The following is a 17,362-nucleotide window of genomic DNA, read 5'->3' as shown; positions in this document are numbered from 1 at the left end:
TTTCACTCAGGTCGTCACTCTGATAACTTCAAATTCAAGCGTCCAGGACCTAAAAAGTGTATCATATAAAAGAGTGTAAATAATCACTTTACAGACACAGACACATGCCTACACATCAGCTCTCCCCTCTCATCAAGGCACACCCAGAGCTTCACCATCGGACCCGCAGACAATATTTTAATATCAATGTTTAATTATGGTCACTTAATAAACGTCAGGCGCAACCTGCCTCCGCGCCCTTGAAAGTTGGCCCAAAGCGCCCAACTGACGTGCCTCACATTTTCCAGGCGTTAAAAGATGCAGCACATGTCCTTCGCCTAATGGTACGTGTACCACAAGGAATGTATTTAGACGCAAGGGGGTCGCGTCGCTTCCCAGCATTAATTGGACGCTTGAAGGGCGTGCCACTAGGCACCTGATTGGACGAATGATTTTAAACCGAGCCAACCTGGCGGCTGAAAATGTTAAAAACATGAATTACTGATTATAATAACTTACTATACAGACACAGACACTACTATAATTACTGTAAACAACAAGAAATGAAAGCAACATGATACAAAGCAGAGTTTGTGTATTTGCAAGTGTCTTTTATTCTTTTCTCAGACACAGTAGAGCACATAACCCAGAGCACAAGGGGGACTAGAGGGAGTATGAGAGGTGGACTTCCTGTGATGGAGGAGAAACGACTGATGCAAATGTTATCAGCTCAGAATGAGCAAAGCATTTCAGTGGAGTTTCTTTTTTTTTTTTTTTTTGACTTGCAAGAACAGGTCATACGTGCACTTCTTATTTGCAATATTAAAAAAACACATTTCTATAAATTTTTTGTTAATGTTGTCGGCGGTGGCGTCACTCCCATCGGCTGGCGGCTCTCTGACATCAGCCAGCAACAGTTTTTCAGTCCATGATGTGTTGCGATGATTTCTTTCTCTTTCTCTACAGTACAAATATCCAGCTCGGAGTTCAAGTGATTTCAGCTGTCAATTAACGTCGAGGTTCGCTCTGCAAAATAAAGCGCTTTAACAACATGAGTCAAAGCTACATTTTGATCAAACACAGTTCTGCAGTTGACACTGAAAAGAACAGTAGAATAAATCACTTAGACTGTAAACAGATAGCAATTACAAAGTGATAATCTGATCCACGACAGTAATATATTATTCATTTATAATTTACCTCATAGTTCTCATTTATACAACACTGGCTTTAAAGTCAACATCTTTAATTTCTTAACAATGACATGTAAGAAAGAAGAATGCTACATAAGCTTTGAATAAGATTCTGTTATTCTTTCTGTGATACCATACACCGTTATGGTTCGGTCCATGTTATCTCATCTACCAACACGTTCTACAGGACTCTGCAGTGGAATGGACTCAGTACATTTGACTCAACAGCAGTGTTAAATTTCACTAAAGCAACCAGTTACACCTCCCTGAGATGAAGACCATACTGAAATGAAAGCATCTTAACCAGACGGAATATTTCTAAGCCTCTATATACGTCTAAGCCACTGGCTGCAGACAGTAGACTGTATAAGCTGCATTACACAGCAAAAGAAGAAACAAATCTGAATTTGTACAAGAGATCATGTCTTCTCATATCTGTTTAAATCTGGAGGAGTCAAATTTTTGTTTGGTTTAAGCATTGGACATCATTTATGTTGGTCAAAATTTCCTCACTCTCAGATCTGGGAGCACGGTGCCGTCGGGCAAGAAACACGAGCGGTCAGTCGATCAGTGAGGTTGTAAACAAGCCGGCGGTTTTGGGATGCAAACACATGTATGGTGAAAAAAGAGAGAGCTATACCCGAATGTGACATCATAATATCATGTAACCGTACGACGAAGGCCTGCATTATATGCTTATATAAATAGGAAATTCCACAAGTATCTGGAGTAGCCAGCCAGTGGGAAAAAGTAGACAGCTAGGAGGGTCCATAAAAGCCCAAATCTGGTTCCTCTGGGACATTCTAATGCTGCTATTCCATCACATACACTGATCTTAATGACTGCATATTTTAATGAGTTTGCCTGCCTGATTGTAAACGTGACTGATCAGAACTTTTGTAATTAAAGGTAGGGTTGGTAAAGATTATACAAACATCTTTTGTTATATTAGTTGAAATTATCTTCATATTCTGACAGCAATCAATAAATCAAATGCTCTGACAAAAAAAAAGAAAGAAAAAAATCTGGTATCTGTGGCTGTCGCAGGACTGTAATAAACCGTCCAATCATTACATTGATGATTGGACAGGCTACCTGCTTACCTGGCAGACCTCAGTCATGACATTTATTGCACAAAAGTCACTCAAACTGACGTGAAAAAAAGCATCATTTGCCGAAAAGCAAGTAGTTTGCATCGCTGAATTTAGCCTAATTATCTAAACCGCTTTACTTGGGGGGTCAAATCAAAAGGTGAGCACTGCTCGTGTTTCTTGCCTCGCCAGATCTCAACATTTATGGAAAATAATTAGTGACAGACATAACGGGGGAAAAAAGAGGAGGAGGATTTTTTTTATTATTATTTTTAATTTTGAGTATAAAGTCAAACTTTCGTTATTAGTGAAGTTTTCCTTTTTTGCACTTTGAGACTAAAGTCTAAACATTGAGAATAAAGTCAAAATACCATTTCTAGAATAAAGACGAAATGATGAGAATAAATATGCAAACTAATTAAAACAAATCTTCCTCCTCTCATTTTTCCCCCTTACGCCTGACCCTAATCCTCAGCAATAACTTGGTGATTGCAATGCTATTATTGCTGATATAAGAATGTTAATAATAATAAATATAATAATATAATAATAAAAGCTTTAAAAAATGATCTTCTGTTCCTGTGTAGATGCAGACACATCGTATTAATTCTATCAGAGTCAAGCCCGTAGAAGATAATACCATTACAACATGTAGTAAAAGTCCGGCCGGTGTCATTATTGCCATCAACCCCTTTAAGACACAAGGGAATTTAGCTCCGCTGCAAGCATGTGTGCAATAAAAGAGTTCTAGTTGAGTTGCACTGTGTGTACCGTACAGAATCTGAGGGCTGAATGACTGACTCATAGTTGAAGCCCACAGTGCTAAATAATGTATATCTTTACCTTTTAATTTCAACATAAATACACTCTGTTTCATTCAAGTAAAAGCAAACAAAAACATTTCAAATCAACCCCTTAAATTCTCAAGTCATAATTCCACTTACAGTTCTTAGCATCCTCTGGAAAATAAAGCCTAATTTAGTCCATGCAGTTTTAGAAAGGCTGCTGTGTATCAGATCCAGACTGTCAGTGGATAAAAAAAACACAGCTGCAGTGGAATGTCAAAGGTCAATGTTTTAAGAGCAGAGCAACAGTTTAAACTGTTCTGTATGCCGACAGGTGAGAGAGCTGCTGGAGTGTTTGAAAAAAAAAATCTCTTTATTTTCCTCCTCGTCAGGGCGGCTGAAAGAGACAGAGTGAAAGACAGATGAGAGAGAGAGAGAGAGAGAGAGAGAGAGAGAGAGAGTGTGAGAGAGAGAGAGAGAGAGAGAGAGAGAGAAATCAAAATGATGTGGAGGAGAGCAGAAGCGGGGCAGAGGCAGAAAAAGCAGGGCAAGCTGACCACAGCTTGTCTGACATCAATCCAATAGTTGGTTTTTATCTTCGGCCCGCACTCACTGGACACAGATCTGATTCTTCAGACTGTTGGAGGAAGACAGACAGACAGAGAGAGAACAGGGTCAGGTTTATCACTACAAGTCTCATATTCAGAGATAAATCTGTAAAAATGTCATGTCCTATGAAGGTGTTTTCACACTTTTCGTCCCTTTCAGCCCTCCAAACGAACTCAGAGCGATTAATCACAATTTTTTGCACCATTTTCGAACCGAACTCAGACCACCTCCCGAGGAGGTGGTCTGAGTTCGGTCAGAGCTGAAGTGGACGAGAGACAGAACTGAGTCCCTTTTCTGTTGGTCCACTTTAAGAGGACTGAGTTTGGTTTGTTTAAAAAGGACTAGATGTGAAAACACCCTAAGTCACAAATATGTCATAGATTCGCACTATTTTCCCCCAAATAACTGTGGTGCTGGTTGTGGTCACACTTCATCATCACTACATCAACTGCTGAGATCACTGAAAGATGAGCAGTCAGAGGATCCACCACATCAGTGTGATTCACCTTTGACCTACAGATAATCTGTTTTTACTGTTTACAGCCTGTTTGATTGTCAGACTGCTCGTTTCTGCTCCGTCAGATTTCCTTGTAGTGATTGTTCATGATTGCAGCAGTCTTTTGCGAGTACAATGTTATCATAACAGAAAGAAATGATGGCCATAACTACGAAAGTAGGTAACAGCATGGTTGTAATAAACCAGAATTATTATTTAAATAGCATTACGTTTTTCTACTTTACTAACACTAATGCTAGGGTACACAGATTATTTTATGGACAGGCAGTAGGCGTTCATTTTGAACAGGGGGAGGATGGATTTGTTTTGTTCATTTTGTCATTTTGGGGGGGACGGCACCCCCCCCATCCCTCCTCAAATCGCCTACTGGGGACAGGGGAGACAATCAGAAAGGAGCTCCTCTTTTGGAAACAGAATCAGGGTAACGCAACATGCAGCCATTTGAAATGCACCACAAACTGCAGTTTAAAGCATTCGACCGTAACTCACTTCCCTCCCAAGAAAAGTGGCACTGTCGGCTGTTTTTGGGAAATACCCAAACAGACATATATTTGTATGTTGTAAAAGTCAAAGTAAGTGAGTAATTATGATTCTTGTCTCTGCCACAAAGTTGGGGAGGTCTGGGTGGATGGAAACCTTACGCCAGTAGATGTCTTAACCCAAATCACAATCCTCCCATGACACTCACAGAGTCTTTGTCAAGTATTCATGCCTAAACCTAACCAAACCTTAAACGTAGTCGTGTCAGGTCAGATTGTCTTTGCAACAGTGATTTGGTGTCAGATGAGAAAATGCTGATATCTGTTATTCTGGAGGGCAGTTAGAAATTATATAATTTACCATTTAATTTAGAGGACGTGTTGAAATTTTACTTGAGTTTCAAGAACAACACACTGTTTTGTGTCAGGCTGACACTTGGCTGGTTGCCTCACTGTAATGTAACACAAAATAGCAACTATGTACACTCAGCAGAGTGCAGATCACATCCAGGTGTGTCTCTCTCTTCCCTTCCAAACAAAGAAGAGCTGAATCTCACTCCGTTGTCCCTCCCGCCTCTCGTACAGTCAAGATGCGGCGAAGATAACAAGAACAGGGATTTATTCATCTTGTAATGTGCCTAACGTTAGTGGATCATAACATATCAGGTATGGAATTAATCTGCAGATGCTCTGGTTCAAAATTAGACCAAACTTTTCTATGGATGTCAGTTTTTAAGCCACAACAAAGGCGAAAATGTGGCCTGCAGCAGACTAGGTAAGGATTACTTTTAGCCTAGCCGACTGAAGGAAGTGTGAATCACCACAATCACGAGAGGTCCTTGAGCATACTGTCATAAATGAGCACAAAAATATCAGGCTGTTGGGTCAAGTAGTATGAGAGGTTAGCCGCAGACAGACAGACAGACACACACACGACCAAACACATGATCTCCCCACAAGTTTACGCCTCGTGGAGATAGAAAGAATAGAACGCGGATCAATTTTGGAGCCGTGAGCAGCAACGCAGGTCAGAGTGTCTGATTGACATAGTAAATCTGATTACCTTCTTTTTTATTTCACACTGAGATCAATGATTGATGTTTTCATGTTCAATCTGCGATGCATTTTAGCCAGTATCTGCATGTTAATCCCTTTCTGGTGCACCTCTGAGGTAACACTCACAGGACACTTGCAGAACATTTGGACATTTGGATCTTTAGAAGGTATAGATCTATTCTGCAGTACAGACAAACTGCTGCAAGCGAGTGTCTGCATAACTGCACAGCAAATTGTATTGTTTAATGGAACATAAAATTAAATAACCCCAAAGGGGGTTAAAAAAAGTTTCCCCGCTAGTTTCAAGACTCAATTATAAGAGAGAGAGAGAAAAAAAACTAAAGTGACAATTAGAGGTGATTAGTTTTGGCAGTGATCCATAATTCTCCAGAGAAAATACCTGAAGCTATTGCAATGGATTGAAAAAATCATAATACTAATTACAATTATACGTATCAGCAATATGCTAATTGTGTAATCAACAAGGTAGAGAAGTAGAGTACTGCGACAGGTTTTATCCGCCATAGTCGCAAGATTCAAAAATCCCCTTTCCCTGTGTGCTTCATTAGGGTTTTCAATTTCAATTCAATTATTTTTTATATATTTATATAGCGTCAAATCATAACATAAGTTATCTCGAGACACTTTTCATATAGAGCAGGTCTAGACTGTACTCTGTAATTTAGAGACCCAACAAGAAGTCAAAAGGCCGCCATGCAATCCCCGTAGTCGTGTGATGGTAATAGGTGAGTGGAAGCCTTTCATGCATCGGTCCAGCAGCCTGGACCAACAGATGACCTCATCTTATCAGTATATCATCGCACAATCGCCGTCCTCATCTCTCCTACAGCTAGCAGAACTGATATAGTCACAGGCTCCATCACTCAACCCACTGAGGACTGTGTCAAGACAAGCCAATGGCTGTCTATCTCATAGACAGAATAAACAGTATCAGCAGTGCTCCAGTGGTTTAATAGCACAGATGGAAATAAATCAAGAGGAAACCTGCAGCGTGCCCCAGCGGGGATACACGGTGACAGCGTAACCGGGGGCGGATACATGACAGATTGACAGTTAGCATTGTTTTTGTTGCTTTATTTTTTACTGCGCATAATCAATGCAGTTCCCTCTGTCAGTGCAGTGGGAATTGGATGTTGTCTTCAGGTGAACTGAGCAGAGTAATCACAGTCTGCTCTGTAAAAAGGGACATCCTGCTGTTTGTATCCCGCCAGGACAAAACCGCTACAACACAACAAGCTGTCACGCTTATTTTACTGGAGAGCTTAATGTGGCAGAACGCAGCAGAATATACAATCAGACATAAACCTAATACACAACAAAATACTTTGATTTACTGTACTGAACCTTCTTCTTTAGCTATACTACATTCTCTAACCCAAACATTTCAAAAAGACAAGATCAAGCATTTGGAAAATTGGCGCAAAAAAAAAGTAGGTATGAAGATCAAAGACGTACAAATCATTCATACGGCTCCAGTATCGTCGAGCACGGGGAAGTAAAAAGCGTAATAAATGTCTTTCAATCTAATTTTATTGCCTTTATTCTGCACAACATACTGCTTTAATTGCAGATGTATAGCCCAGAGAAATAACTCCTATTTTTGGTCCGCCTGGTCTTCTTTTGTTATAATTCATATAGACGTTCCTCTGCCCAGCAACGTTTTCCAGCTCTTCCTGGGGGACCCTGAGGTGTTCTCAGGCCAGACGAGATATATAGTCTCTCCAGGGTGTTCTGGGTCTTCTCCGGGGCCTCTTACCAGTTGGACGTGCCCGGAAAACCTCCAAAAGGGAGGCGTCCAGGAGGATCCTGATCAGATGTTGAACTACCTCAGCTGTCTCCTTTAGAGGTGAAGGAGCAGCGTCTCTACTCCGAGCTCCCTCTGGATGTCTCAGCTCATCACCCTATCTCTAAGGCTGAGCCAAGCCACCCTACAGAGGAAACTCATTTCGGCAGCTCGTATCCGTAATCTCATTCTTTCGGTCACTACCACATCTCATGAACATCGGTAAGGGTTGGAACGTAGACGGATTGGTAAATCGAGAGCTTTGCCTTCCAGCTCAGCACCTTCTTCACCACAATGGTCCAGTACAGCGCCCGCATAACTGCAGACAACGCACCAAACCGCCTGTCCATCTCCCGCTCCATTTTACCCTCACTGGTGAACAAGACCCAGAGACACTTGAACTCGCCCAACCCAAAGGTTGCAATCCACCGGTTTCCGGCAGAGAACCGTGGCCTCAGACTTGGAGGTACTGACTCTCATCCCGATTGCTTCACACTCGGCTGCAAACCACACACGTCATTACATCTTCTTGTTTTCAGGACAAACTGGGCTATCAGAATATGTAGGCTGGAGTGATGTCAGATGAATGTATAAGTAGTTGTATGACCATAAAGACAAGAGAAAAAACAAAATGGAAATTGAATCTCAGAAATTTATTCAAACCACACAGAGAACAATAAAGAACGAGGTTTTGAGCTTTTGAAAAATGTTCTCCCAAGTCTTGAGAAGTAGGGGGAAAAAATAAACACTCCAAACAACACACATCATCACACTATTTACATTATTTTTTACAGAAAAGTCCTTTTCCCATCCATTTTTCTACAAAACATAGCTGTGCCATGCCTCAAAGCAGTTCCTGTCTGCAGTGACCCAGAGGACCACAACACACTCCAGCTGTGACTCCACACATCTGGTGCTGTGAGCTACTGTAGGAAGGCCCTGTGGGTCACGGCTTCCTCCTGCTTCTGTCTGCAGACCGCCTGGTCTATTGCTGAGGAGGATGCTCTTCAGGCTCTTCAGCAGCCTGTTGTTCATCATCACTGTAAAACAAAGAAATCATGAGACATACTGAAGGTTTGAAATATCACATCATCTATATTGAATTTAATTCAATTCAATTTATTTTTATAAAGAGTCAAATCATAACAGAAGTTATCTCGAGGCGCTTTATATATAGAGTAGGTCTTAGACCGTACACCATAAATATTATATCAGACCACTAAGTTTATTTGTGTTTCACATCTCACCCAGGATATCCTCCAACCCCCACACTGAAAAGTGTAGTGTACTCTACACTAAAAGCCCCTTTCACACAGCCCGTTCAAGGAGGGAATGTTGCGCCGTTATTCTGACTAGCTGTTCTGTATGAAAGGCACAGAGGCCGAATGGGTGGACGGAGTTGTTCCGCCTTCTGAGCCGCCAGCGAAGGTCGTCACAGAGCCGAGCCGGCACGGCGGGACTACTCGCACACTAGACGCCAACGCTGTTGTGTTACACGTCACTCCTCTTTTGCTCCTGTGATACCGGCTTGCTATCTAAAATCACACTGGGGCGGCACTTGTTTGGTACTGTGTGATAATGCAAAACCAGCTTAAAAGTGGATCTTCTTTACTGTGGGATCTCTGTGTGAAAGGGGCTTAAGATCTCCCACACTGTGACATTTCACTTACTACTGGGATTACTTTGGGATGGATATGTGTTTGGAATATTATCTGATACCTTGAATAAAATCATGAAACACTCTCTCTGCCAACCAAATGTACAAAAATAAAAAACTATCCATATATATTTTCATTTTTATTTCAAATATACTGAAAATAACTGTAAGCAACTTACAAATCATCAGCTGGATAAATTCCCTCTTGATAAGCCATCTGCTCCTGATTCTCCTTCATCTTCACTTTCCAGAATAAAGTGCAGGGCTTCTTCTGTTGCTGTATCCACATCTTGATGCCAGTTTGGAAAAGTAAAAATAAAATAAAGAAAGTCACAAAATCAACAGTTGTTCCCGTTGTGTGCACAGTAGCGGTCACCTCTCCAAAGTGTCCTCCCCAAATTAATGGTAATTTGTGCCGAGTGACGAGTCTCCTTTTCGTCGGATGTCTCTTGCTGCCCAAATAAGCGCAGATCTACATGTTGATTCCGTGAATGCTGTGTTATTTCCCCTGAGCTCAGCACTCGTACACACACAGTGCGTCATGGGCTAAATCTTGCCAACGGTAGGCTTCTGCAAACGGCTAACGGCAACAACAACTCATTTCAACACAGATAAATGGATAAATAATCACATTCATTGTTGGATCTATTAGTTTTATGAAAAAAACAAACTGTTGTTCCATGCTGGATTAGAAGTCTTCTGAAAGGGAGAGGATCACACTGGAGCCTTCGTCGGAGAGCTACAACGGTGACGAAATGGTTGCAATTTATAGTAGGTCTCCACACCGTGGCACCCGGAGATATTCTAAAAATAGTAATCTTTACATCTTTATGTTTTCTAAAAGAAGATTGATTGGGTTTCGCACCACTGACACATGTGTGTGTTTCTGACAAATAAAGCTATGGCAGCTGTTTCCCCACAGAGGAAACCGTATTTTTTTGGCATCCTAATTCCGTTGAATAAAATATCTCACAGATACTATCAAAGGAAACCAAAGGTAGACACTGTGTGTTGTAATGTCAGTTCAGTGATAAGATGCTGATGCTCTGAGGAGCACAGTGCTCGGCTCCTGACAAAGCTGACACAGACTTCTACAGTGTCTCCGTCAGCTTATTTGGTCATTTATTTACCTTGATACTTAACTAACGTAGGCTACGTAACAAAAAAAAATGCACATTGTGAGAATACCAGTGGTGGATTGCTTCCATTTTGTATTCTGCTTTAATTTTAGGAGCTCTTCACTTCTGGTGTCATTCACATCTATAAATGTACCCTCAATGTTATGCTTTGCATTGCTGTAAAACCTGCCTTAATTATAGCGCATTGAGGATTAGGTGGATTCTCATCTTTTCATAATTCCCTCGAATGAAACAGACAGCACAATGATCTTATTCAAAGAGTGTATTTTCCCCTTCAAGGCATCATTACTGTTCATTTCATGAATTCTTCTTACATAAAACCATATTTGATTTGATATGACGCAGCTGGCAAACCCCAGTTAAGACATAGTGTCTTTCAGTGTGAAGGTCTCAAGAGCAGAGTTCAATCTGCCCAATTTAGCACCTCATTACACCAGTGAGCAACCTCACAGCCTGCAGCTGGATTACAGCCACCTGTGAGACGTGAGGCGGCCTGGTAAACAGCAGGTCGGAGGTTTGATTACTCAGCAGTCAATGAGTTTATCCCTGTTCACCTCTAATGGGCTCAAAACATCACATACACTCATCATTATATATATTTTTGATTTTTGTTGGCTTTAATATTTATGGTTCATTCATGCCAACAGGAACGCTCTGTCATAGCAAATTAAATGTTCACCTTAACAGATGAACTCAAAGAAGACCTGATGATGTCAACACTTGATGCCAGTAGTGAGACAGTGAGCCAAATTCTTATCAGTATTTTAACATACATTGGAGCCTTGACGGGACACAGTACAGAGAGACATGCAATGTGTGCTCTGACTCTTCACATTAACCACCTCTGGATTACAGAGGAAGTATGGTTATTATATAAATATTTCTCCAGCACAGCATGGCGTCTCACACTTTACTGATGAGCACTTTGAATAGATTAATTACTCAAGCGAGAGAAACTAGAATTACCGCCTCACGGTTGTATGTTTCCACCAACCAGTCAGGTTGCAGTTTAGATCCATGTCCGTCCAACATCCATCATTTTATCCTGTTAGACATTTCAAGTCAAGTCAAGTCAAGTCAAACTTTATTTATATAGCACATTTAAAAACAGCCGCAGTTGACCAAAGTGCTGAACACATGAATACAAAGCAGGTAACAATAAGAGCAGAGCAAAAACAATAACCGTAACGTGCACATAACAGCAGTAAAAGAGTTGCAGCACAACAGAAAATAAACTTAATCAAACGCCAGCGAGAAAAGGTGAGTCTTGAGCATCCACTCACCTCCCTCCCCCAGTCCCTACTCAACTGCCTGCATGAAATAAAAACATGGAGGTCATCAAACTTTCTCAAACTCAACAGCAGCAAAACAGAGCTCATGGTTGTGGCCCCTAAGGCACTGCTCAGGAAGGTTGTAGATCTCCTCCTGGACGTGGATGGCAGCTCCATCTGCCCATCCTCCGAGGTCCACAACCTAGGCGTCATCCTGGACTCCACCCTATCATTTCATTCACACATCAAATCCGTCACAAAATCCGCCTTCTACCACCTGAAAAACATTTCCCGACGCCGGCCATCACTCTCCGACTCCGTGGCAGAGACCCTCATTTATGCCTTCATCACCTCCCGTCTGGACTACTGTAATGGAGTCCTGTCCGGGGTACCCAGCAAAGCCCTGGACAGGCTCCAGTATGTCCAGAACTCAGCTGCCAGGGTTCTCACCTGCACTAGGCCCTGGCAGCACATCACACCTACACTCATCCACCTTCACTGACTTCCAATCAAGTCCTGCATCACCTATAAACTCCTCATTCTCACATACAAATCCTTCCATGCCCCTCAGTACCTAACCGACCTTCTCCACCCCTACACTCCCTCCCGGAAAATACGATCCTCTGACGCTGGTCTGCTCTCCACACCCGGCTGAGAACTTTCGGCGACAGAGCCTTCAGCGTCGCAGCCTGGAACTCTCTCCCTCCAGAAATAAGAAATGCTTCATCCCTGGACACTTTCAAAAAACACCTCAAACACCACCTGTTCATCAAGGCCTTTGATCTCAGCTGACTCTCCCTACACATCACTCTTTTAATTACTTAGCTATAGTTTTTCCTCTGTTTTATTTATTAGTATGATTTTGTGTGACCCCTTAGTAAAGCGTCCTTGGGTTTCTGAAAGGCGCTATATAAGTCCAATTTATTATTATTATTATTATTATTATTAATAAATAATTCTATGGTCTGAGCTGTTTTAATATGAAGAGGTGAACTCTTCCAGAGGTTAGGGGCTCGGTTGCCTCTGTTTTTGAGTCTAGTTCTGGGGACATCCAGGAGCATCTGGTCGGTCGACCTCAGTGCTCTAACTGGAGTATGGAGGTGCAATAGTTCTGCTAGATAAGGTCGTTATCTAGCATTAAACCAGCATAAAACCATAAAAACAAGCAATCAAAGCTTAAAATCAATCCGGAAACGGACAGGAAGCCAGTGGAGGGAGGCCAGAACTGGTGATATGTGATCACGTTTTTCTTTTTCCAGTCAGAAGGCGAGCAGCTGCATTTTGTACTTACTGCCTTTTGTCATAATTAGCATATGAATTCTTGAGTTATGGCCAAAAATGTGTTTTGTGAGGTCGCAGTAACCTTTGAGCACCAACATCTATTCAGTTCATCCTTGAGTCCAAGTGGACGTTTCGTGCCAAATCTCACGAGAACGTCCGTCTGAAGGCCGTCTTGTTGCAAGTGCAAATCCAGTTGGTGAACTCAGAAAACAGACTTTTGACTGTTGCTGCTGGTTTGCCTTCCTCTCCTGACTTGACAGCAGGACGGCTCCTTTAAAGACGATTGGATTGGCGTCAAGCCCAGCCTTCAAATCCTACTGCTACACACACACACACACACAAACACACACTCACAGATTTAAAGTGAAGAGTACATTTTTCCAAGCTTCTCTATATCGAGACTTCCAGCTTCCTCTTAAGCTGAAGAAGGGTCTCATAAGTAATTCACCGTGCGGTCGGTGTAGGTTACACAGCTGCACGACCTCCGACGGCCCAGAGAATCCGCACCACCTCGCTGCATCAACCGCTCCGACGAGGCTACTCCGCAGCTTATGTATTCGTGTGGCGTGTGACAAATTGTGTCAGCACATTACTGTAGTGAAGCATTTTTCATGCATAATTCATCCTGGAGCCGACATTCCACACGGACATTTTCAAATCCCTTTGAAGTTAATTCCCTCTTCGTGATAAACAGCCTCGCTCGCTGCGGCTGTGTTGCAGCTTATGATTGTCTGCGCCGTCTGTTTGGACCGAGTCACCTGTCCGAAACTATTTCATTGTACCATACTGGAGTGCTGTAGAGATTTACATCTAATAATCCACCATGCAGGAAAAACAAGCCTCCAGAGTACTTTGGTGCTGGGTTTGTAAATTCAAGGAAAAGGGTTAAGGGGACTTTAATGGGACGTCTCAGAGGATGCTGAAGCTTCTTTCTGCAGCAGAAAAAGTGACTTCAACTTCTTGCAAAAGAAAAAAGAAAGAAAATCTTTTATATCCCGCTGCCTTGAAGATGCATAGTAGAACAGCCATCTACATATTTACTTCTTCTGCATCCGATGTTTGAGCGAGGATGGTCTGGGAGGGAGTCAAATGGGCCCAGTAGTGCTTTTCTAGAGGATCACTGCTCAATAAACAATACTGTAAAAGAGGTTAGTGCTACAAAACAATATTACAAATTTAGAATTCATACTAGACATATCACATTACACATAAAAATAGTTTTGTTTTTGAATAGTAAACCAAAAAAATTAGATTTGTTAGGAAATTATACATTTATACAGATGAAAAATTGGTCGATCATCAGCTGTCTATGCAGTAGTAAGGCACAAATATTTTTGAAATCGTTGAGTAGACAATGTATGATGCTATTTTCGGTGATAAAACGTCACGCTTACACTAACTGAAGCTTTGCGTAAGTTCAGTCAAAGGAGACTCTTTACACTCTCAATCACAGTCCTTCTCTCTCTCATCTCCTCCTCTATCAGCTGACTACAGGTCTTCACTCTTAGATAACCAACCAAATTCTGCCACGTTCTCCCTCAGCCAATCATATCGTTGCTATCAAATTTTAAAACTGTTCTCCTCTCTGTTGCTGTCAGTTCTCCTTTCAGTAGGAAACTGATGCAACCCTCCTCCTCCTCCATCACCTCCAGTCTTCATCATATTCAGTCCTGCTCCACATCCCTTCATCGGATCTTCAGCTACTCCCGTCACCACCATCATCAATGTCTAGACTCCGTGGGAGGGAATACACCTAATCTCACCACGGCATCACTACTCTCTTTAATAAACTATGTCACCATGGAGTCAACAAAAACAATGGCATAACATACACAATAAGACAACAACATACTCATAATAATAAACACATTTGATCACATATTTGTGGTAGGCCGCCCCCTCCTCCATCGTCATTGGACGGCTGGGTAAAAAGTGACAGTGACGAGCGCAGCGTTTTACCCAAAGTAGAATATTTTCAACTCTTGGTGACCTTAAAAAAAGCCAAACGGGCAGCGCTGTGCGCATAAAAGATGCTCAGCGCCTCGTCACGCTGGTGCCGTTTTTACCATAATGTAAATACACGGCGCTCCCATAGCAAAGCATTAAAAAAGTACACTGGCCTCAGGAAAAAACGCTTTGGTGGACACGTTTCCTTAACTATTGTTATAATAGCACAGACAGCCAGGACAATTAAGCTGCTTCACAGACCTCAATGTGTGAAAATCGTGAAATAATGAAGGTGATTTTTTAAAGTTCTATCTCCCTCGTGTCTCTCAGGTCCGTTTTTATTGTGCTATATGTGATTGTTGTAAATTAATGACATGTGTTCTTATGTAACTACGTGATACTTGTCCCTGAAAAGCATGCAATCTGTCTCTGTGGTGTTGCTTCCATTGTCCTTTTGTCCCAACCCGTGATGATTGTCCAGTCTGCAGAGCTGCTTACTTCGCACACATAAAGTGGTTTGTACAAATACCACCAGTGAGCAGCTAATGGGTGCAAGGTGTAAAAAAATGTCCCCGGCCATTCACAGAGCTCCCGCTGTGCATTGTGTAAATCACGGAGCCATTACACGAGCGATGAGTGCTGGGAAAAATATGGGCACTTAAAATTCCCCCTGCTTCAGCCCGGCCTGTTATCTGCTTCCACGCACAATGCACTGTACGTGCTCAATATCCACGCCATCAGAAACCATAGGTGCTCTGAGTCATTTCCCACTGATGAGATCATTTCAACAACATTATCTCTCCAAGCTTCGTTGGTTCTCTTTCCGTTTTTTATGTCGGATGAAGTTGTTAGCTGAAGACCATCATTCAGTAACTCACAGGAACAGCTTGGTGTCATTCTTTAGTCAACTACTGGGAAGTTGTCTACACTAGGAGGTTTGGCATGGCAGTGAGAGGCAAGTATTAAAGCAAATCAGAAAAGAACTTCAATAGAACTTCCATACCCAACAGTCCTGTAAGTACAAACATGTTTACCCTGTGGTTACCTTATATGGCAGCTGGATTCTCACGATATCAAGAGATCACGTCCAGAATCGCGAGATCACGAGATCACATGAAAATTCATCTCGTCAAGCCTCAAGTAATGAGCCATGAAAGTCAGCTCGTTTGACTTTCATGCCACAGACTAGAATTTGCTTCACAGACCTGCAATTAACGCCATCCTTTAGTTAACCATAAACACAATCTATATCTAAGTATTTCACAAAAAAACAAAAAGGATAAATTAAATTTGTCCTCTAAAATGAGCCTAAGTAAAGCCACATTTCTCTGTGACACGGGGCAGCCTTGTTGCAGTTATGATGTATTTGATCTTGAAAGTGTATTTGCCGATTGATGTTTCCCACAGATGTCCCAATGGCCATTTTGTTTCCATGTCTAAATAAGCACCAGTCAATTTCCCAGCAGACACTGTAGTTCCATCAGCCTCTCCATACTGTACAGATAACAAATGCTACCAGCTGAATATCGTTTCCTTTTGAACAGACAGAGTAAATATGTTGTCTGAATTGCAATGAGGGAAGCTGTCAAGGCTTATTAGAGAGCGTTCTTTCGAGCTTTGAAGATGCGATCATTTGTATGCGCATGTTTTACTTGTTTGAAATAGGTTGAATGGGAGGGAAGAATCATGCCGGCGGTGATGGTGATTTGTGGCAGGCAGGATGGAGCCTCAAGGGGCTGATTGCTCCCCAGGCTAGCCTCTCGCATCGACTACCACGCCTGAGAGAACACTAAAGGAAGACTCTGGATAGACCTGTCAATGGCACCCAGAGGAATACTCCGTTGTCGGGGTTGCTGCCAATTATAGGCAATGGGTGGGAAATCACTGAAAAAATTACATGCAGTCTTGAGACTTTTATAATTATTATGGAGCTGACAGTGAAACTACATTAACAGCTCTGGCTGACATTAATATTTTGAAATCTGAGAAAAGTAAATATTAGATTGTGATGGCAAGATGTTGTTGTTTATCAGTTTGACATTTCAATGTGTTCAACATCAGCCGGATGACAAATCGCCTCGAGCTGGAGTGTGACAGACAAGAAGAGACCTTCTCATTGTTTGACTGCCGCTATAAAAATACAAATGAACAACTTTGTTTGAATAAAACCTCTTCCATGCAAAGAATGATGTTTAATTTTAGAAGTGAAGCGCTAACTTTATCTGTTAGCATTTGAGTCACTCTTTTTTTGTATTGATCATCAGCGAGGACAAAGCTATAAACTAATATGCATTTGTAGGGTGAGCCGGTTCCATCGGGTGCTTTTCATCTAAAGTGAATAAAATGCTTTCAATACTTAATATTTGGTTTTAAATAAAACATTTGTTGAAAATCAATCTCATGATGATAAAGATTATTTCATCTTGAAATCATGGTCAGTTGTGCTCAATGTGACCAGGGAGTGAATAGAGATGGGTCTTTAGCTTTTATTGTTAAAACAAAAGCTTGGACAAGGGTTTGCTGTCTGCAGTCTGCTTACTCTGCATCTCTGTGG

The 17,362-nt window shown here is 41.8% G+C and overlaps 1 protein-coding gene across 3 annotated transcripts in view; it reads right to left on the bottom strand.

The window, feature by feature from the left end:
• Positions 1-569: 569 nt before the first annotated feature.
• Positions 570-17,362, bottom strand: part of zmat4a (zinc finger, matrin-type 4a) — a 162,547-nt gene continuing 145,754 nt past the window's right edge. Inside the window, exons 7-8 of one of the 3 annotated variants that reach the window (XR_005207910.1) lie at positions 9,350-9,459; positions 8,139-8,553 (exon numbers count right to left, since the gene is read on the bottom strand). Coding sequence is in view for 2 of the 3 variants with exons in the window: in XM_037778214.1 (XP_037634142.1) it covers positions 8,499-8,553 (55 nt within the window). In the remaining variant the exon portion in view is untranslated. Of the gene's footprint in view, positions 3,686-8,138; positions 8,554-9,349; positions 9,460-17,362 lie in introns of those variants that run through there. The other 2 variants (XM_037778216.1, XM_037778214.1) reach the window with 2 other exon arrangements.

This window comes from Sebastes umbrosus, chromosome 8 (assembly GCF_015220745.1).
Source record: "Sebastes umbrosus isolate fSebUmb1 chromosome 8, fSebUmb1.pri, whole genome shotgun sequence".
In the NCBI taxonomy this organism is placed as follows: Eukaryota; Metazoa; Chordata; class Actinopteri; order Perciformes; family Sebastidae; genus Sebastes; species Sebastes umbrosus.
This window is presented reverse-complemented; position numbering and strand designations above follow the sequence as displayed.